General features: G+C 41.4%; 3 protein-coding genes and 1 long non-coding RNA gene across 5 annotated transcripts in view; 2 read left to right on the top strand and 2 right to left on the bottom strand.

Annotated features, from left to right (window-relative positions):
- Positions 1-722: 722 nt before the first annotated feature.
- Positions 723-5,047, bottom strand: LOC144049136 (uncharacterized). The gene is made up of 2 exons (XR_013293495.1): positions 3,050-5,047; positions 723-2,652 (listed from the first exon to the last, which is right to left on the bottom strand). It is a non-coding gene; the product is annotated as an uncharacterized LOC144049136 (long non-coding RNA).
- Positions 780-7,436, top strand: LOC144049132 (tumor necrosis factor ligand superfamily member 10-like). The gene is made up of 6 exons (XM_077561795.1): positions 780-1,155; positions 2,593-2,721; positions 3,577-3,622; positions 3,698-3,805; positions 4,912-5,192; positions 6,153-7,436. Exons 1-6 carry the CDS (start codon positions 877-879, stop codon positions 6,360-6,362), a joined length of 1,053 nt encoding a protein of 350 aa, XP_077417921.1. The 5' UTR covers positions 780-876; the 3' UTR covers positions 6,363-7,436.
- On the bottom strand, positions 7,413-14,840 carry msl2a (MSL complex subunit 2a). Of its 2 annotated transcripts, XM_077561781.1 has the most exons (5): positions 13,893-14,840; positions 12,366-12,686; positions 12,199-12,261; positions 11,110-12,123; positions 7,413-9,917 (listed from the first exon to the last, which is right to left on the bottom strand). In XM_077561781.1, the coding sequence occupies exons 1-5, from the start codon at positions 14,032-14,034 to the stop codon at positions 9,475-9,477; spliced, it is 1,983 nt and encodes a 660-aa protein (XP_077417907.1). In that variant the 5' UTR covers positions 14,035-14,840; the 3' UTR covers positions 7,413-9,474. The 2 variants fall into 2 exon arrangements, with proteins under 2 accessions (XP_077417907.1, XP_077417899.1); XM_077561773.1 differs by having other exon boundaries at positions 11,110-12,261; positions 13,893-14,839.
- Positions 14,841-15,955: 1,115 nt separating this feature from the next.
- Positions 15,956-22,230, top strand: part of pccb (propionyl-CoA carboxylase subunit beta) — a 7,298-nt gene continuing 1,023 nt past the window's right edge. Inside the window, exons 1-13 of the mRNA XM_077561761.1 lie at positions 15,956-16,216; positions 16,598-16,717; positions 16,812-16,880; positions 17,053-17,109; positions 17,169-17,282; positions 18,126-18,236; positions 18,513-18,621; positions 18,733-18,853; positions 19,036-19,117; positions 20,597-20,720; positions 20,796-21,004; positions 21,286-21,384; positions 21,703-21,802. Coding sequence (XP_077417887.1) covers positions 15,995-16,216; positions 16,598-16,717; positions 16,812-16,880; positions 17,053-17,109; positions 17,169-17,282; positions 18,126-18,236; positions 18,513-18,621; positions 18,733-18,853; positions 19,036-19,117; positions 20,597-20,720; positions 20,796-21,004; positions 21,286-21,384; positions 21,703-21,802 — 1,537 coding nt within the window. The 5' untranslated portion in view covers positions 15,956-15,994. The remainder of the gene's footprint in view (positions 16,217-16,597; positions 16,718-16,811; positions 16,881-17,052; positions 17,110-17,168; positions 17,283-18,125; positions 18,237-18,512; positions 18,622-18,732; positions 18,854-19,035; positions 19,118-20,596; positions 20,721-20,795; positions 21,005-21,285; positions 21,385-21,702; positions 21,803-22,230) is intronic.

Genomic DNA, 22,230 nt, shown 5'->3' with positions numbered 1-22,230 from the left:
TAGTTGACATGTATTTATTTTTTTAAATAGTCGCCGTTCCTCTACCTCGGCCCGACGTCCTCGGAGCATCCAAGTAAGCACAGCCAAAGCGGTAGGAATTCAATCATAGCGGTGGACTCACCAGCGACAGTCCGGGTCTCCGTCAGGCAGAGGAAATCCAAGTTGTTGGAAAGGAAAAACTCCGTCAAAATAAACGTTTTGTTTGTCAATGACCGCGCATTTAACAGTCAACAATGGAGTACATCCATGCGTTCGGGGACCGCGCTGTCAACACCGGTATGAGTTGTTTACGTTTTTATTTCCCGCCACCGTAAAGAGGTTTCCGGTTGCCTTTAGGAATAATGACTACCGCCGCCGATGGTACGGAGGGGAATTACTTCTCGCGCATGCGCCGAAGGTGCGTAATAGTCGGGGTTGGTGCGGCGTGTATTGACGTCATTTTTCTACGCGACGTGCCGACGTCTGGGCCGACGCCACAGGGGGTCGGCCTCGGTCACTTTTGGCCGACGTCGAATTGCTGTATTTAGGCCTTCAGAGCCGAGACGCGGTTGGCGGGGGCGCAGGGGTGTGGGGGTGCTTATGTGTGAAACCCGGAAGTCCGTGGCGTCTATACTATTAATAATGGTAGTAATCCAATTAATTTAAACATTTCTATTAACATTTTTTATTTATTTAAAATAAATAACCTGGCTAACAATAAAAACGACTACTATGAAAAAAAATTTACTTACATATTTTAATTAATCAATGACATGTATTTAAAAAAAAATACAGTATATTTAACTGCATGACAAAAGTAAAATGTATATTGGATTTCATTCGATTGATTGGTTAACATAATGTTTTTATTTCCTAATCCCTGACTCAGTCCTTAACATGGTCTTTGCTTTTCCCGAGGGCATTGAAGCAATCATAATAAGGCTGTCAAGCCCCAAACACTCCTCCTCCTCCTCCTCCTCCTCCTCTTCCACGCTCCTCTCTTTTTCCCTCCTTCTCATTTGCGGTGGCGCCTGCTCAGCTTGGTGTGGCGGCGTCGACATGAGCGCTTCCTGGGGCTCCCCGCAGTGCTTCTGGCTGGTGGTGCTGGCCGCCGTGGTGGTGCAGACCCTCACCCTGGTGGTCAGCGTGGTCTTCTTCAACAAGGTCCTGCACACGGTAAGGATCGCCTTGCCCCTCCCGCGGGACTCCCGCAGTCAACTTCGCAGGACCGACCATTGAAAAAGCTCGGAACAAGTTGGACGCGCTTGTCAGAAGTTTCACCTCATCCAGCAGGAATGCGAGCGCTTCGCACAAAGCGGAACAGCTGGGACCGCTTGCGGCGTTCCAGCCGACAATAGGAGGAAGCCGGGCTGAGTGTTTTTGTGGCGTCGCACACCTCTACAAACTTTCAAGCCAAAACACAACTTTATTAGGTTCTTATGAGTCTATTGTTTGTGTTTGCTAGGTTTTCTCTTGGACGTGTCGACATGTAATCAGGCATATATTCTTTATCTTTTGCCAAAATGACTAATTGTACATAGAGTCACTTGGAGTAGTTGTGAAAGTCTTCATTTGTGTCTGCATGACTGGATTATACCGCCCCCTGGTGGCCACACCACAAAGAGCCAAAATGTTAACTCATTCACTGCCATTAATTCATAAAAATAAAAATAAAGAATATTAAAAATTAGGGGCAACAGGCGATTCAATTTTTTAATTGTAATTAATTGAATGACTTCACTAGTTATCACGGTTAATCACAAATCTGTTTGAAATGTACAAAAAAAAATTCTAGGTTTTCATACTCGTTAACAGAAATTGTTAAAATGAGTTTTTGACGTCTATCGCCGTCAATGGCAGTGAATGAGTTAAAACTGTTTACTTTTTTGCATTCTATTTAATTATGTCTTTACAATGTTTTTTTTTGGGAAGTACAATATCAGTGTTATAACAAATTAAACTCATGGCAACATTGTATATTAAATCAATTTACATTTTTTATATTTTGTTCTCAACTATCACATCAGAAAATATATGGCAAAATAGAATTCAGCTGATATGGACTTTTTTTCTTTCTTTTTTAGGCCAATTGCGATAAGACTAATATTTTTTTGGGGGGTCGTTTAATGCTTACAACAATTAAGAATGTCATTATTTTTATAAATATTGCCAAAACATTAATCCGATTTTTATCCATTATAAGGAGTTAATATCTGCCAATTAATTGTGCAGGCACTAAATATATTTTAAAAAATTGCTTTATTTTTATAAATGCACCAATTTATTTATACTTTTTAAATAAGATTGTAGGCATAAGAAATCTATGTAGTGTTACAACCAAGTCTATTATAAATATCACAAGCGTTTCTTTGTGTTGTGTTTGTTTGTGTGTGCAATAGTCAAATAGTGGTTGCATTATGTGCTAAAAAGTCAGACCCGCTGTCTGGAATCTGGAATGTTGGGAAAGAAAAAGCCTCGGGCGTCTCCACACACAATCTTCACTTTTACCCGGAAAACTTTTCAACTCAACTGATCCTAACTTTGGGGTTTTTCAAATGTAAATTCAAACTATATATATATATATATAGAAAAAGTTTCTGTTGGTGTCTCCAGATGCAGGAGAGTTTCTCCGGTGGGAGTTTGTCGTGTTTGACCGACGCCAATCTCGATTTCCTGTCCAAAGAGAAGAAGAGTGACCCCTGCTGGCAAGTCCTGCAACAACTTCGCTACCACATTGAGAAGGTTTGCTCAATTGAGGGTTGGGGGACTAACCAAAATGGCCGACTTCCTGTTCCAAGACCGTGAGACTTTTGTGTGTGTCCTATTATGACAGACAAGTACACCCAATTTCGTGTTGATTAGTGAATTTCGGCTATGGGTCCTTGAGACTCTTTTTTGTGCATCCTATTATGATAGACATGTACACACAATTTTGTCTTTATTGGAACTGGTGACGTGGGCTATTTATTTGTCTTACTTCCAAGCCCTGGATTTTTTTCCAAAATGGCCGATTCAAACCAAAATGAATTTTAAATATCCCATAATGGATTTTATTTTTTTACTGTCTTACCCTTGTTTGTGTGTGCCTTTATTGGGAGCGCTGTTCATGTTGTACACGATTTGGCCACTTAGGGGCAGTGTGGTTCCGTGCGTTCTGATACACTGTTAAATTGTAGCCACATTAGAGAAAAGAAAGAAAAAGTCATGATCAAGTTATGCCAGTTTTTTTTTTTTTTTTTTTGCAGCGTAGGAAGAACATGCCGATGAGTCATGTTAAGATGCTTCTCTGTAAACATCCCTGAAGCGTTTTGTATGATTAGACGTTCTTTTGAGTGATAAAAGTGCCGCTAGTGGCGCGCTAATTAGCATTAGCTTGACAGACTGGAAATCATTGTCAAATCATTTGGAGTCAAAAATCATTCTGAATCGAATCGCAGACCCACAAATCTGTTTTGATCAGTCAGAAAATCGGCCAAAATGTTAAAAAAAAAAATAAAAGCGGATGTTGACAAATGTTTTAAATAGATTTAAGAGTCCGACTGGAAGTCATTTTGAGGTTTTAGTCGATTGTCTGTGTGATTGTGGTCTTCCTTCCAGGTGATGGCGGCGAGATTAGAGAAGGAGATACCTTCCGGCGTGACAAGTAAGAGCGCGTCTGGCATGAAGACAAACCATCTTTTCCAAACTCAATAAAATAGCGCGATTGTGTGCTTGCCAGATAAGCTGACAGACGTCCTCCCTTTCCTTCCCGACGGCCACGTTCGTCCCGACGTGGCGGCCCACGTGACCGCCACTTCTTCTTTTACTTCCTCACGGATGCAAGAAGGTTGGTCAAATTGTTTGGGGAAAATAATGTCATTGAATTGATTTCTTTACTTTTGAGTTTGGAGTAAATCAGTTTCGCAGTCTTTTAAATGTTCACTTTGGCAACTTGCCAAAATACGACCGCATTGTATGTATTGCGATGTCGATTTGAATTTGATGAATTGTTCAGCCCGAGTGTTTAGTTCCCCACCTTAAAAACACCTCCTGTGACCTTTGACCTCTTAAAGAATGAGCCGGGAGGTTTTCTGATCTAATCTCCCGCCAGCCCGAAGCCATTTTGCACACTCACTCACTTCAAATTCCTTCCTGTGCGGGGATCGCATGTTTGCCGGAGAATATTTCATACAATATTGAATCAATTATTTAAGTAAGTATACATAAAATGTTTGTTTTTTTTGACTAACAAAAAACAAACAAATTTGACACCACATTCCAAGTCACATTTTAAATTATAATTTTTAATATACATTTTACTCATTTACTGCCATTGACGGTTATGAATGTCAAAAAATCATTTTAAATATTTCTATTAGTTTAACTTTTTTTCCCTCTAATTTTGATAACAAGAGTATGAAAACCTAGATTTTTTTTATTGTACATTTAGAACAGATATAACATTTGTGATTATTCGTTGAGTTAACTATTGAAGTCATGCGATTAATTACAATTAAAAATTTTAAATCGCCTGACTAGATGATTGTTAAAAATTAGGGGCGTCAAATTATTAAAATTTTTAATTGTAATTAAACACATGACTTCACTAGTTAACTCACGATTAATCCCAAATTTTAGATCTGTTCTAAAAGTACAACAAAAAGTTCTAGGTTTTCATACTCTTGTTAACAAAAGTGGGGGGGAAAATTGTTAAACTAATAGAAATAGTTCAAATGAATTTTTGACGTTTATAGCCGTCAATGGCAGTGAATGAGTTAAAATGCAACAAATAATAAAAAAAATCTACAATTTGTTTGCCTTATTAAAAACAATTTTTTTTGTGACAATTCCCCCCCAAAAAATCACTTTTTGTTATGACAAAAGCAAGCAATTCACGCCTACCACAAGCTAATTGTTTAGTGTCGACAAACGTTGCCCGTGGTTGGCGTGCAGACGGCGCGAGGAGCCCTCGAGGTTACCTGGGCGAGCGCGTGACGGCGTGGGAAGGACGGCGAGGTCAGTCCTTCTTGCACAACGTGGAGCTGCGAGGAGGAGAGCTGTCGGTGCCTCGGGCCGGTCTCTACTACATCTACGCCCAGACCTACTTCAGACTCTCCTCCGCCTGGACCAAGGACCAGGACCAGGACCAGGACCAGGACCAGGACCAGCAGCAGAATCCCGAGCACGACCGGGAGCAGGAAGGCGCTCAACTCGTCCAGTATATTTACAAAAAGGTCAGAAATATCATCCTCTTTGTTCATCTTTTTTTGATAAGGTTTGCTAAGAATGTCCTTTTGATTGCTGTATTTTTGTAATTAAAGTAATTGAAAGACACCTGCGGGCATCCTGCCTCAATCTCGAACACAAGTTGTTATGCATTATCATTTGTCCCAAGTGCAGTGGTAGGCTATGGTCAACTAGCTAATGTTTACGTTGCTGTACTGTAAAATTTAAATCAAATTTAAAAACAATAAAAAAAAAAAGATCACTGAATCTGCAAAAGGTGAAATGCGATATGGAGAAGGATGACTATATTTGAAATAAAAAAATTATGACCAAAGAAATTTTTTTTTTTTACTCAATCTAATTATTTTTAATGGCATATCAATATTTTTACATACTTTTTAAACATGAAAAAAATTAGTTTATCCTTAAACAGGAAAATCTGTTTTTGATCAAAATTATTTTTAGTAAGCTAAAATTTAAATTTTTAAAACGGCATAACAATATTGTTGCGTAATTTTTTAAATGTGGAAAAAATATATTAAACTTAAACAATTATTTGATTTTTGCATGATCATTCAGCTAGTTTATCTTTAAACAGACAAAAATAATCTGTTTTTGACGAACTCATTCACTGCCATTGACGGCTATAGACGTCAAAAATTCATTTGAACTATTTCTATTAGTTTAACTTTTTTTTCCCCCACTTTTGTTAAGAGTATGAAAACCTAGTGTTTTTTATATTGAATTACAACAGATATAAAATTTGATATTAATCGTGAGTTAACTTGTGAAGTCATGCGATTAATTATGATTAAAAAATTTTTTTTGTGTAAATTGGATTTAAAATGTAATTTCTTGCAATTCTTTACCCACTGCAATTAAAACTGCTTCAATAACTCGTTAGCTTCAAAAAAAAAAAAAAAAAAAAAAAGTGAACTTTTCAAATACCTGTTGAAAATGTCTCACAGATGAGTTCGTACACGGTCCCCATCCTGCTCATGAAGTCTTCGCGGAGCGCCTGCTGGCCACGGGGCCGAGAGCCCGGAATGTTCTCCCTCAACCAGGCGGGCACGGCCTTCCTGCAGCCCGACGACCGCCTCTTCGTCGCCGTCGGCAACGCCAGTGCCGTGGAGACGGATGGCAGGGCCAGCTACTTTGGGACCTTCCTGGTGGGCTAGACTCGCACTCAGGACCCTCAGGACCCTCAGGACCCTCGGGACCCGCGGCCTCCGGATTGACTGCTCGAGTCGCGCCGTGACGATCATGCGGTGCGCTCGCCAAATAATGAGCCATTCATGTTTACAATCTACAAACACTGTGCTAAAATGTGCTCGTGTGAGAATGCTGTACGCTGTGAGGGCTCCCCCTGCAGCTGGAAAGTGGAAGTGCTGCACTCCGAACAATTGCATAGCGGTAAGCAGGGCAGGTAGCTTTACTTAAAAGTGTCGCAACGTAAGAATTTTTCAGGATACAAGCTATCGACTGGGCTTTTCTCTTTTTTCCCCCCAAGCAAAAATTTAATGGATCAGCCTCAGTCAATGTGCCACATTTATCAATTTCAAATTTATATTTTTTATTTATTTTTATTATTGTGCTTTCATTGCGCAGGTATTTTGCCAAATTTTTCCAGCAATGAAAAGTAACTTTGGAAGCTTATGCTAAGGTGTAAAAGTTAACATCCAGGCTAACACTGGAAGCTAACTTTGGGATCTAACAAATTGCAGCTAATATTACGGGTAACATCGGAAGCTAACATAGAGAGCTAATGCTGCAGCTAAACGGTAACCTCTGAATCTAGCGTTTCAAGCTAACATTGGAAGCTAATGTGGAAAGCTGACGGTAGCTTTGGAATCTTAATGTTAGAGATGACTTCAAAAACGTTAAGTCAGAGGGCACTTCTGAATTTAACGCTTCAAGCCAACCTTTTTCTTAACTCCCAACATTAACTTTGAAAGCTAACCAAAGACGCTAAGACGGAAGATAGAATTGATGCTAACACTGGAAGCTAACATTAAGCTACGTTAACATTGAACTTTGTTGAAATGTTTTGTTTTTTGATAATAAATACATTGGATTGTTTTTGTACGTCATATATCAGTGGCTTGTAATATTATATTTACAATTTTTTAAATCATGTTTTTCATCCAATTTTTTCTCCATGCGTAAAAACGCGCCTTGAAAAGCGTGGACAGCGTGAGGAGCTACACACAGAGACGCACACACCAGTAAAAAAGTAAAAAACTATCCTTTAATTGACGTGTGTCTGTCTTAACTGATGGTGTCCATGTTGTTATGGCAGTGACTGTTTTCATTTTTAGCGATACAAACAACCTAAAACTAATCCGGCTTCAAGTAATGCCCAAAAAGACACACATCAACGCACACACACATGGGAAGATTACATTATATATGCTGATCGTTGTTACGTGGTCACCCGCCTGCTACCGCTGGAGTGATGCTCCGGATCGTGCCAGAGTCCTCCCCACTCTGGCGCCCATTTTCAGTCTCTCTCTTTTTTGGGGGAGGGGGAAGGGGGTAATAACTGTTTTGTTGGTCCGTACACATTCTCACACTCGTCTCAAACGCAATCTCTCGCTCCTCACTCACTCACACGCTGTTTTACACACATTTATATTTGCTTTTGCTCTCTCAGGAACACATTCTTACTGAAACACATGTAGGGCTGGGTTAAAAAAATATATAAAAAATCGAATAATTGATACCAAATCGATTTTCCTTTTCAAGCCCGATATCGATTCATAATGCCATGAATCAATTAGCTTCATATCTCACATAAAAAAATTGAATTAAAAATATATTTTACAGTTTTCTTGACATTTATTATTTTCTTACATTTATGAAAGACCTGACTTATTGCACTTTAGGGCTGTCAAAATTAATCGATTAACCGAGACAAGTAATCGATTATCAAATTAATTGACAACTATTCTAATAATCGAGTTATTGTTTGGAGCCTTTTTTTTTTTTTAATTGTCCAAATCCTCTGATTTCAGCATATCAACAGTAATTGATCATTGATTTCTGTAGCCCTAAATGGGGGGAAAAAAAGACTGATTATCTTCTGTGTTTAATCAAAATAAGACATTTGCAAACATCTGTTTTTATCTCGGAAAACAATGACCAAACCGGTAGCATAAGACATCAATCCACCTTTTTTATTTATTTATTACTATACGAATACAAAATAGGAAATAAACAACAATCAGTGCTTAATAAGCAGTAATCTCGGTTGGAAAAAATGCTTTCGTTATACATTTTAATGTAAAATTAAAATGAACCCAATTAATCGATTGAATAATCAATAGATTAATCGATTCTAAAAATATTCAATAGTGAAAGCACTATTGCTTTTTAAGACAATTGAGATTTAAAAAAAAAATCATATTTACAATTATTAAATTAGAATTATGAAAATATTTTCATCTCATCCTTGTTTGTGTAACAATTAAGTGACTAGAACACTAAACCATTGAACCAGTTACTTCCTCCGCAAAATTTGATTTGGAATTTAATGTTTTTATCATCTCCTTGATATTTAAGAAGGCTTGATGTTCCAAAAGTAATCAATATCGAATTGAATCAGAAAAAAAATCTAAATTCAATCGATTGAGGAAACTCAAATCGATACCCAGCCCTAATGCACATTTACACACACACTATCTCTCATGTACACGCATTCTCTCACAAACATATAGAATTAATTATACACTTTTACTCACTCACTCTCATATACAATCGGATGCATTCTCTTTCTCTCGCATATACATACAGTGTATATACACACACTTACACAACCACTCTCGAAATGCACTCTCATGCATACACTCACATATATATGCACTCTCATGCACTGTGTATGATGCCCTTTTCTCGTCCTCACACACACGCACATAATCTCTCGCAAACATGCCATCAACTCATTTGGTGTGAAAAATACTCTTGTTGGGGGGTTGGGCAATAAAAAGGGTGACGGCAACTTGTGGCTTGGTTTTTAAAAGAAGCGCCGCCGTTGTCTTTGAACGCATCGTGGGAGTTTGTTTCGCATGACGCTAAGTGCTAGCGACGCTAAATGTCAGTCAAGTGCTTCCATGTCACGGTTGCTTGCACAGCGAGATCAAAAAAGGGAGCCATGGCGGTGTGGCCTGGTGGATTTTAGGGGGGGGTCATATTGCCTTTGAGGGTGGTTTATGGGGGGGGGGGGGGGGGCATTTGAGACCACACGCAGACATACATGACACAGAGGGTTTTGGCACACCCACGCTAGTCCGACTACTGCGCATTTTCCGTCACAGAAGAAGAGCAGCTGCCATAGTGCGCCCCATTCAGGCGAGCAGCCGTAACATTCAAAGAGCACCGAGAAAAAAAAAAGAAAAAAAAAAAAGTCTGGCCCACCTCCTCGCGGCCGTTCAGCCAATGAGCAGCTCCAGGCTGTCCTCGTAGTCGGGGTCCCTGGGCGGGCTGCCCGCCGACAGGAAGGCGGTGGCGACGGGCGCGCCGGTCGCCGTGGCCACGTTGAGCAGCGTGCCGGCGCGGAGGCCGCTGCCCGCCGGGCTGCGCAGGGCGGCGGCCGCCGTGATGCTGGTGAGGTTGATGCCCAGCGTCAGCCGCGTCTGCTCCAGCGCCTTCTCGGGCACGGCGAACGCCTCCAGCTTCTTCTCGCCGTTGGCCATGTACGAGTTCTGGCAGCCGCGGCAAATGCAGTCCAGGCACGCCTGAAGCACAAACATTCATTGGTTGGCCAGACATTCAGCTTGGACAGATTATCCTCGTCTGGTGAAGGAAATACACTTTATGGACTGAGAATTTAAAAAAATGAAAAAACGAATTCAAGGACATCAGACAAAAAAAATGTATAATGTAAAATAAAAAAAGATAGACAAAGGAAAAGCAGTTTAATTAGGGATGGGCAAGTACCGATACCAGATATCAGACTGATACCCGGCCTTATTTCAAGATATCGATTGATACTTGAGGCCATTTTATTATCAGGCAGTAGGGAAAAAAATGACATTCATTTTAGGCAATTTTAAGGGAAAATATATTAAGAAATATAGGTCTTTCTTTACAGTTATTTTTCATTAATTTAGAAAATTGTATGTATCAAAGGTACGAGTGGTATCGGTACTTAGTATCAGTATCGGACAGGGAGTACTTTTAATGAGCTGAATAAAAAAGAAAAAAATATATTACAAGGAAACAATTTCATTAAAAAAAAAACTTAAATAGAAATAAAAAAAAAATACATTTTGATTCTTGGAAAAATAAAATGTGTTCATATTTTTTATATATATATTTTTTATCTAAATTTTAAAAGAAGAAACATACAAATCAAACAAACGATAACATAAAATGTTTTTGAGACAAGCAGTTTTTTGTGAATAAAAAAAGCACAGCAGGGATAATGATTTTAAAAATTCAAAAAACAACAGTCAAAAAAAATTCAATGGTCTAAAATGTAAAATTTTCATTGGGTTGAAAAAAAACAAGATTTTAAATAAACACAAACTAAAAAAGAAACTAAAAAAAAATATTACATGTGACATTTACAAAAATAGTGTTACATAAAGATCAATTGAAAAAATATTTGTATTGTTGGGGCAGCTTTTAAAGGCAAAATATATTGTTTCTATGGAAAAAAAATCTGGAAAAAAATCCAGTGGGATTACTTATTTTTTGTTCGTTTTAATGACAAAATACATAACCACAGAAAAAAAATCAAAACAAGATCATTCTAACCAATTAAAATATCTGGAGACTTCTTTTAGGATTTTTTGGGGGGGGAAATAACAGCAGTTAAAGCTAAAATAAAATTAAAGAAAAAGACCAAAAGAAATGTAAAAATATGTAAAAACCAAACAAAACCTGAACTAAAGTACAAAAGCATTTTGATGATCATATTCTCACCTTGCGGTTGGAGTAACAGGGGCAACGCTGCCCCCTGCAGGTGAGCACCGAGGGGTTCTGGGTGGCGCGCCCGCACTTGCAGCCTTTCTTCTCCACGGGCTTCTTGTAGGGGGGCCGCGCCGGCTGGGGGGGCACCAGGCAGCCGGACAGCTGCAGCCGCTGCTCTTTGCTGCGCTCTTTGCTCTTGCCGCCCGAGCGCGCCTTCTTCTTGGCCCCCAGCTCGCCGTGCTTGCGCGAGCCCTTGCTGTGGTGGTGATGATGATGATGATGGTGGTGGTGGCGGGGGGGCTTGGGCGGCGCCCCGTTGTAGAGAGACGAATAGGCGTGCGGCGGCGTGGCGAAGGAGTGCGCGGCGGCGGCGGCGTGCTGACCGTGCGGCGAGGGGGGCCCCTGCAGGATGGAGGCGATGGGGAGCGGCTTCACCTGCTCGCGGTCGCTCTCCGATCGCGAGCGCTTGCGTTTGTGGCGCGACGACGGCGACGAGGAGGAGGGCGAGGGGGGGGAGGGGGGCGGCTAGAGCCGCAGCGGGGAACGCGGGGCTCAGCGCCATGTGAGTCCTGTCCCCGTGCAGCTGCGTGTAGTTGTGGGCGGCGTCCAGCTGCAGGTACATGTGGGCGTGGCGGTCCTGCGGGCCGTCGGAGGGCGGCTGGAGGGGGTCCAGAGTCTGGAGGACCTCCTCCACGCTGAGGAGAAGAACCTCGCCCTCCTCTAGTTCCCTGCCGCCCGGCGTCGGAGCAAAGGCTCCGGGGGCGAAGGCTCCGGCGGTGAAAGGTCCAGTGGTGAGACTCAGCTCCAGGGTGGCCGTGTCGGACACGGAGAGGCCCTCCGTAGGGGGCGGGGGCAGAGGCGACTCCATCAGCTCGCATACTTCCAGCTCGGGCGAGGAGGGCTCCAGGCTCTCCAAGAGTGCCCCGTTGCACTCCCCCGGCTCCAGGTACAGGTCGGCGGGTACGCGCAGTTCCTCGGTGGAGGTGGACGACTCAACGGTGGAGGTGTCCAGCTCCAAGTCGCCGTCTGCCGCGGGTTCGCCATCCATCAAGTCACAGTCCACCACGCTGCCGTCTGCCGGCTCGCTATTCGCCAACTCACCGTCGTCGCCGGGATCAACGTCCAATAGCACGCCGTCCTCAACGGGCTCGCCATCATCAGTTCCTACCAGGGTTAGAATAGTTTTGGATTCTCATTATAGTTTGTATTTCATTTGGATATTTGGTATTTTGTTCGTTTTTATTAACTATAATAACCATGCTTCATACTTTCCATACTTGCGCAGGAATCCTGGCCGTCCGGCGACTCCGCGTCCTCTGCCGGTGCCAGCAGCGCCTCCTCCAGCAGCGCCATCAGCTCGGCGTTGGCGCTGACGCACGGCAGCAGCGCCGAGTGCGCCACATAGACGCACAGCTTGCGGTAGAGCCGCACGAGCAGGGACAGCTGCTTGTCCTCCTGGAAGCCCGCCACGTCTCGACAGCGGCCGCATGCAGCCCGCCCCGATAGCATCTTCTGGCCCCGGCAGCCCAGACACACATGGTGTGGACAGCCGGGGTGCGGCGCCGACACCGGGTCGCGCACCAGTTCGCCTGCAAAACAACAAAAAGCTCATTCAGAGTAGGACGATGGCGATCATTTTTTTTTTGTATCTAGTATTCTACCAAGTAACGATTTTTAGTTATTAAACACAATAATGTGGATGCGATGTGCAGGTATTATTTTTGTCCACTTGGGGTCACTATCCTCCTATTCAATTGTAGTATCCGTGACTTTGAGTGAGGCTTTAAAAAGCAGGACCTGGCTTGGTGAGTGATGTGGGTGTCAGCGAATTAATGTGAAAAGTTGGCTGGCTTTTAACTAGTTAGTCAGTTAAAAGTTCAGCAAACATCAAATTATCATTAGAGGATATATATATTTACTTTTTTTTTTTTACACAACATCTATGTAATTTAGTTTTATCGTTCACACTTCTACAACTCTACCCTTCGTTTCTTTTCTTCCTTGTGTCTTATTTATACGCTGCATCTCGACACAGTCCTCCATAGTGCCCCTAGTGGTTGAACCGAGACACCACATTAGCATTTATATACGTGTATATATAATATGTTATACATGTACAGTGGGGCAAAAAAAATATTTGGCCAGTTTCCCATGAACTTCCTATTTGATTTTGGCCAATTACTATTTTCATCCCACTATATACACGTTTTACAATAAACAATATCAGATTTATTATATATAAACGTTTTGACCGAATGAACCAATAATTAACCTGAAAGAGTTTATCTACTTCAATTAGAGTTGTTAACGTATTAAACATTTCGACAGTCTTTTAAGCAACATGCAAACTAATCTGTGGATGTATCACTTTAACTTTTCATGTTTCATGATAATACCATAAGAGGATGTGATAAGAAAATTTTATATGGACACTATAGAACTAATCTTATTTCAAGGTATCGGCACTTGTGACACCGGCCGATATTCAACGTGGCGTTTTACGATCTACTCCAGAAAACATAACTATTTGCACAGTAACATTACAAACGTCGTCCCTTTTTAAACAAGCCATGCTACTCTAGCTAAATGAAGCAAAAAGAGCAATAAAGGCGGCGTCGTGTTTTGCCAACAAAGAGGGTAGATACATGACAGGGGCTCGGCCGCGGTCGGTTGCCAAGGCGACGACAAATTGTGTCAAGCGCTGCCACACACACACACACACACACACACTTACACGCCCACCCGCGGTATGAATAAGACAGCAATATTACGATGATCATCACAGTGACACTTACCACAGACGAGACAAGCCAGCGATTGACGGAAAAAGGGCAGCAGCGTGTACATGTCCGAGAAGGTGTGCGGCTTCCGCGGGTCGCACTGCAGCACGGCCCGGCTGGCGGACACGTACAGGGCAGCCGCGTTGACCGGGTTCATCGCCACCTCTCTGGGGAAGGATTGGGGTGCCTGGCGTGGGTGTGTGCGTGGAGGGGGTTATATCCAAACGAAGCAGAGGGGCTATTTGACGTGACGCTTCTTTATCAGTCCAATATCAAGAGTAGCCAGCAAGCAGCGAGCCATTTATATCTAAAATATAGAAATATCAACGCTCTTTGATGGAAACGCTCGTTCGCACATCGTCATAATTCCTCACATTATTACTCCAACCGGCTAGACGAACTTTGTAGTTGTAGAGCCATTTTCAAAGGGTTAGCATTATTTAACGAAGGCTAGCCTGTTAGCTTAGCTTGTTAGCTAGCTCGCGATGTTGTCGGCGGCTCGTCGCCTCGCGCGATAAGTCGCTCGACTGGGCCATAAATGGAATATTTCCTCAAAAAAGTCGCTTGGATGTGGTCAAAAATGAACGTTGGTGTAATACTTGGGTGGTTAAAGAGACTCGCTTAGCAGTTAGCTACCAGGTACGAGGCGCGCGCTCCATGTAAACAAAGCTAAAGTTAGCATCGATAGCTCCCCCCAAAAAATAAGAGCTATCGGAAATGTTCAAATTCCCCCCGGGCTGCCTTGTAGACAGGGTGGGTCTGGATGTTAGTTGATGCCGCGGTGGTGGCTTCTTCTGTGCGAGCTAGCGTAACGGCCGGCCGGCGAAAGGACACATGAAGCTCGCTGTGGCTTTTGAAAAATTCATCAATCATTTGATTTGCACTTCCTCGCATCAAGCCCCTCTCTCCATAGATATCGCTTTTCTCACCCGACGCGAACGGAACTCACGCGAGACATGGTCAGTTACCGTGGTTACCGTTTTGGGGAGGCGGAAGTAGGAAGGAGCGCTCCTGTCTCGTCACAGCGCCCCCTACAGGTGTTCTTGCGCACTGGTTTTACAACGGATACTTTTATCATATTTTATTTAATATTGACTGTAGCAAACAAGAGCAGACATGTAATCCAATGTAATTAATTTAATGTAGTTTCAGTAATTGTATCTATGCGACATCTCATAATTGCTCTGAAGATTGCCATAACCTACTGCACATTTTAGATTCCTTTTATTGCACGCAACTTACTGCAATGAGACACTATCATTTTTAAAATTATTTATTACTATGCGAGTTTATTGATTTTATTATTGTGTGCCGTGTCACCTGAGGAAAATGCACATCCAATTATGCTGTCTGTTACAATAACAATAAAGACATTTGTATTCTCAATTTAATTATGTGTCATTAAATGTAATTATTCACCCACGACTGCTGTATATTTGTGTTTGTTGCACACCACTAAGCGTACCACATCACACACATGCAGGTATGCAAGAAGAGATGTCAGAGTGGCACGCAAACGGTACTACACTGTTTGAGCTAAGAGATTGGGAGAGAGCCTTGCTCAAGGGGACCTCGGCAGTAGCCAGAAACCAGTGGTGTCTCTCCAACAAGTTACCTCTTTTCTTTTTTTAAACATTTTATCCACATAATTTCTTCCTCAAATGTTCTGTGTTGAATGTAATCGTTTTGCCAGTGAGGAAATGATAAACTTAATGAAAATCGGTAGAGAAATTAGCAAGTTATTACTTAATTTCAATGTCAAAGCATTGCCTTTGGTGGAAACTTGTCCCTTCCAACATGGCGGCCACGCACGTAGGTTAGCGCGCAACTTGTAGACGAATGTCGTAAAAAGTTTCAAATAATTACAGTCTTTATGCCCCTAGAAAATAAAGTTAAAAATATTATTACGGAGATGATAATGACATAGAACTTCTTACAATATGCACATACGTGTATATGGCTCATTAAAGAAATAAATAGAATGTAAATATAAGTCCCGCCTTTTCCGCCTCTCTCCTCAAATCCAATTGGTTGACAGACAACACCTCTCCCTCGCCATTGGCTAATACGACCTTGTTTTCGGCTCGTCTTCTGTCACCGGAGATGCACGCGCAACCATGATGGCGGCCTACTGTGTTGCTCGGGGAAGCCGCGGATTTTTCGACGGCTTGCGGCTGTCGTTTAAGAGTCTGGCGCCGGTCAAACATGGCGCTCCGACGCTACCGACGAACCGATGCTACTCGGTCAGCCACCTGTCCGTGAGGGAGCGCATTGAGAAGAAACGTCAGGCGGCGCTGGTCGGGGGAGGTCAGAAGAGGATCGACGCGCAACACAAACGGGTGAGAATAACTTTTACGTCTTTATTTTATGTTTATTTTTTTTATTTTTTTGCACATAGAAGAATATAAACTAGTAAATCCAATTAACATGAATCACATAAACTAAATTAAAATTAAAAACGTGGGGAAAAAAACAACATTCAGGTAGCGCCAAGAGGTTTAAAAAAAAAAAAAAATCTGCTGATGCCTCAGGTCACTTCTGTGGTGACCTCACAAAAGAAAAAAAAAACGCTCAAGACACGCTAGGAGGTGACACCACTCATCGAGTTTTCCACTTCCAAGGTGACATCACCAAAAAAAAAAAAAGAAGCAAAACACACTCATGCTTCTGTGGTGACATCGCAGAAAAGCCAAATAAGAAGCTCAAATGTGGTCTTACAGGGCAAGCTGACGGCTCGAGAGCGAGTGGAGCTCCTGCTGGACGCCGACTCCTTCTCCGAGACGGACATGTTTGTAGAGCACCGCTGCTCCGACTTCGGCATGGAGCAGGAGCACAACAAGGTGATCGTCGTCGTCATCTTCATCATCATCATCAGCACCAGCAGCTTTTTCTTCCCGAGTGTGTGTGATGTCACTTCCTGTCTTCTGCCTGCAGTTCCCCGGTGACAGCGTGGTGACGGGAAGCGGCAGGATCAACGGCCGCTTGGTGTACGTCTTTAGTCAGGTGGGGCTGTGAATGTTCATTTTAGTAAAATTACCCATTTGTAGAATATAGTACACATAAATGTATAACCTTTTTTTTAATGTTGAAATAAATAGAATAATGATAAAACAAAAAAACATTTTGAAAATAAAGGTGTATGAGTCCTTAACATAACCTGCCGTTGGCTTTTCAGGATTTCACCGTGTTTGGCGGCAGTCTGTCCGGTGCGCAGGCGCAGAAGATCTGCAAGGTGAGGATGATTTCAAGCGGCGTTGTCGTTGGTTACACATGCGTGTTGTTGTTGTTCAGATAATGGACCAGGCAATGATGGTGGGCGCGCCAGTCATCGGCCTCAATGACTCCGGAGGTGCTCGCATCCAAGAGGGCGTGGAGTCTCTGGCGGGATACGCAGACATATTCCTGGTTAAGTGAACGCCACTCGGACACGCATAAGACAAGTCAGACGTTAATCAAACATAAGGAATAACATATTTATAAGGAAAGGCAGCTTTATTTATATAACACATTTTCATACACAAAGGCAACACCTGAAAGCATTTACAAAGAAAACAGCAAAAGACATTCAAAGGTAATGCAAAAAGAACAAAAGATTAGTAAAATTACTAAAGGAATGTACATTGACAACATTTAAACGCATTTACAAACAAAAGATTTAAAAAACGTTTAAAAGCAAAGAAATAAAGACAATTTAATAATTTGACAATTTTTTTGCAATATATATAGTATTTATTATGGTAAATCATTTTATGTAGTCAAATAAATGTATAAAATGATTGCAACTGTATTACGAAACATTTTTGTAACGTGAATTTTATGAAACTCATTTGTGGAAAATTTAATATACTTGTAAAAATTATTTGTTTAAAAAAAAAATATATATATATATATAAAGAAAAATACACCATTTGTTATGTAAATTTATGATTAAATACATGTTTTTCAATAAATTATGAATTAAATTAAATAAATAGTGTACATACTAAATAAGTGTAATGGAACAAATTTCATGCAAACATTTTTGTGGGATTTTTTTATTTTTTTTTTAATGATTAGAGTTATGTGCTCCCTCCTACGAGCACCGGTTAGGAGGGGTTGCAAATACAATGAAAACAGCAGTGGCCCCAAAATTGAACCCTGTGGAACACCATACACAATTGGGATACATTGCAGTCTTATGTGATGATACATTTCTATTTCATTTCTTAATTTTTTTTTTTGACGTAATTTATGTGTGGATCCTTCCAGAGGAACGTGATGGCTTCCGGGGTGGTCCCTCAGATCTCCCTCATCATGGGACCGTGTGCGGGCGGCGCCGTCTACTCGCCGGCGCTGACCGACTTCACCTTCATGGTCAAGGTGAGGGAGATCATGTGCTAACTGTGGCTGGGCCACTTCATCCATAGTCGCAGTTGATTCCATTTGATTTGTCAGCACGATTGTTTTGTTTAAATTCATGCTTCATTGTGCAAATGAGCACTTGACGCCCAAATATGCTATTCAATAATAATAGTTACATTACGTCATTGCTTCTACTTTTAAATTAAAATAATCACTGTGACATTTTCTCTCTTTTTGTGACACTTTGTAGTAAATTTAACCGACGGTAACCGCTAGCATGTACTGTACACACAGGACACGTCGTACCTGTTCATCACGGGTCCCGATGTGGTCAAGTCCGTCACCAACGAAGACGTCACTCAAGAGGAGCTGGGCGGAGCCAAGACGCACACCAGCGTGTCCGGTCAGTCAACTTGGCGTTTTTCGCAACCGCTGTGGAAATTGTGAGCGTTGGTTACATCTACCCCCCCCCCCCCCCCCAAAAAAAAAAAATCCACCCCTCGCCCCTTTCCAGGCGTGGCGCACCGAGCGTTCGAGAACGACGTGGAAGCTCTGCTAAACCTGCGCCACTTCTTCAACTTCCTGCCGCTCAGCAATCAGGACGCGACGCCTATCAGGGAGTGTCACGACTCCAGGTAGGTTTTTGCGCTCCACGTTGTTGCTAGGTAGAATTTGTGGGGCATACATTCATGGAGCCTTAAAAAAAAATAATAATCTTTTAATGACTCTTCACCATTAATGCCATTTGCCAGACGTGGTAGGGCACTGCCGCAATTACTCCTAATGGAAAATGTCTTGATTTTATTTGCAATTTTAGCGAGCGTCTGGTCCCTATGTTAGACACCATCGTGCCGTTTGAGTCGACGAAGGCCTACGACATGTTGGACATCATCCACGCTGTAAGTGGTCAAAACGACAACGTGACATTATCATGGCAAATAAAAGGACAGGTTTGCCTGTGACTAGATGGCGGCGGTGGGATACAAACAACGTTTTTGTACTTTGTTCTGTGCTTTGTAGATTTTCAGGTATCTTTCCTTTTTTTCTTAGTACTTATTTTTATGTTGACTTTTTAACTTGTCGTCCCATACATATCTAATTTTGACTCATTGTCAAAATAGGCTGGTTATATTTTTTGTTACGATTTGGGCCCGACTGATATAGATTTAATTTAGACCAGTTCTGATACTTGGCAGAATAATATTCTGATAACTGATTAATCTGCCAATTCATTTTTAATAGTTGAATATGTGTTTTTTCCCCCTAATTCTTACCTCAAAGATATAAACTACAGGCAGAATATTTGAGTTTTACAATACATGATCCTTCAAAATTGTGCGATTTGTTGGGGGCAAAGTGTGAATGTCGTTTTTGTCTTATGTTGTAATGTGGTTATTAATATGTAAAAAAAAAAATGCAAAAAATGGGATAACCCCCCCCCCCCCTAGATTTTAACTCATTTGCTCCCAAAAACTTATAAATACATGTTTTAAGTGTCCCAAAGATTTATTTATACAGCATACAGAAGGCTTTGATGCGGGCCTCTGAACTGCAGAGAAAGGTTGAAGCAATGGTAGTTGTTACAAAAACGGCCAGCAGGTGGCAGCAGAGTATAAGAGATCAACCAAGTTACAAAAAGCTCTTCCCCCTCACTTGTTTCTAACAGATTTGTGAATAATGATGAAACTTAGCTATATTCTAATGCTAATTGCTGCAAAACAGAAACAGAGAGAATTATTATTTTTTCCTGATGAAAGAAGAGACTCTGAAACCCTCTTTTGGTAGGTTCCATGTATTTCTAGTAATAGAACACAATATTCTGTGGGCCTTTCAAAATCAGTCAAAATCCAGTAAAACAGTCGAAGAGCGAAGAGGGTTGCTTCAGTGAAAATGGCTGCTAGTGAATGAGTTAAAAAAAAAGAAGGTGGTCAAATTGGCTGATTAAATCAGTCAGCCAGTCGGGCCCTAGTTATCACAGCAAAACATTTTTCCTTTTTTTTTTTCCTCTCTCGAGTACAGCATCTGTACTTTTTCGTATAGTGAAGGAGTTGAATCAGCACTTACACTTAATATTTTTTATTTTATTTTTTTACAAAAATATTCATACTTCTACCTTAACACACCACTGACAATTTTCCTTCACTATATTAAGCAGTGTGTACATTTATAAAATTGAGCTGCAGCCAGCTTGTAAGCCTCCATATAAAGGGGTGTATGAAAAGCTGTACGTCTAAAAACCGTGATCGAGCGGCACCAAAAAAATGTATGTGCACATCTCTACTCATGCGCAAATCATACTGCGAAAATATTACGACGACAGTCACAATATTTTTTGATTGTATAGACTAGAGTGTGAGTACTTTTGCCACCTTTTCTAGATAGCGGATGAGAGAGAATTCTTCGAGATCATGCCCGACTACGCCAAAAACATCGTGGTGGGATTCACCCGCCTGAACGGGCGCACGGTGGGCATGGTGGGTAACCAGCCCAAAGTGGCGTCCGGTGAGTCAACGCCGCCGAACGCCCCCTCGTACGAGTAGCTTGCGTTGGTGATATTTGCAACTTTTCGGCGCTCAGGCTGCCTGGACATCAACTCGTCGGTGAAGGGCGCGCGCTTCGTGCGCTTCTGCGACGCCTTCAACATTCCCATTGTGACCTTCGTGGACGTGCCGGGCTTCCTGCCGGGCACGTCTCAGGAGTACGGCGGCATCATCCGCCACGGAGCCAAGCTGCTGTTTGCTTTCGCAGAGGCCACCGTGCCCAAGATCACCGTCATCACCAGGAAGGTGGGGCCCCAAATATGATGTTTATGTTGGCTAATCTGGATTAGATTCAAATCGTAAGTGTCTTGAAGAGAAGACAGATTTCCATTAGAGAGCAATAGCTATGTTTTTTTGTTTTTTTTTTAAACAAAATTTTCAGAACTTATTAAAAAAAAAAAATAGGGAAGTTTTTTTTTTTTTTTTTTTTTTTTAGCAATGCTAATTAAATAAATTTTTGTGAGAACTTATTTTTGATAATTTTTTAATTTCCTGGCACATAAACGTAAAAATGTGCTCCGTTACAGGCTTACGGTGGCGCGTACGACGTGATGAGCTCCAAACACCTGAGAGGAGACGTCAACTACGCTTGGCCCACGGCTGAGGTGGCCGTCATGGGTGCCAAGGTACGACGCCAACCATTGCCCTACTACAACATCTGAACTTTATTTGGGGTTAATCAGAAAATTTTAAAATGGTGGCAGTGTGCTGACTTCCATTAGTGGTGAATTCTGAACACAGCACTGTTATTAGAGGGTGTGCACACTTGTGCAACCACATTTTCATTTTTTTTCTCCAAATGATTTGTAGAGGTTTGAGGTCACATAAATGGTAGAATAACTTGAAATTATTAATTTTGGTCTCATTTTTAGAGCACAAAATCCTCACATTTGAACAGGGGTGTGTAGACTTTTGTTTGACTGTCCACTGTACTTGTATGTTAGGGAGCCGTTCAGATCATCTTCAGAGGGAAGGAGAACCAGGCAGAGGCTGAAGCGGAATATGTAGACAAGTTTGCAAACCCTTTCCCCGCTGCAGTCAGAGGTACCACCAAACTTGAGCACTTTCTTTTTAGTAGTTTAAAAAATATATATTATTATTATTGCTATTATTAGAACAAGGTGTGTATTTATAGTTAATGGGAAAATCCTTACCCAAATGGTAAAAAAAAATAAAAAATCAAGCATGATGTATCAAATTCATATTTTGGGGAGCTTTACAGTTTTTTTTCCTATGATTATGGAATAATATTTTTTAAGGATTACTGATTAATTTAAAAAAAACATATTTTTTTGTGGACAGTAATGTAATGGGCAGTTTGGTCCTTACTATAATTATGATTTTTTTTTTTTTTTAAGTGAATACAAATGTTTGAAATGAACATTTTGAATAATCTTTAATTTATTAAACATTTTTGAATGGTATTTCCACCAAATTAATATTTTAGAGAATTGTATTTTTTTATATTTTTA

Source organism: Vanacampus margaritifer, chromosome 1 (assembly GCF_051991255.1).
Source record: "Vanacampus margaritifer isolate UIUO_Vmar chromosome 1, RoL_Vmar_1.0, whole genome shotgun sequence".
Taxonomy (NCBI): Eukaryota; Metazoa; Chordata; class Actinopteri; order Syngnathiformes; family Syngnathidae; genus Vanacampus; species Vanacampus margaritifer.
The sequence above is the reverse complement of the archived record's forward strand: the minus strand, read 5'-3'. Positions and strand labels throughout refer to the sequence as shown.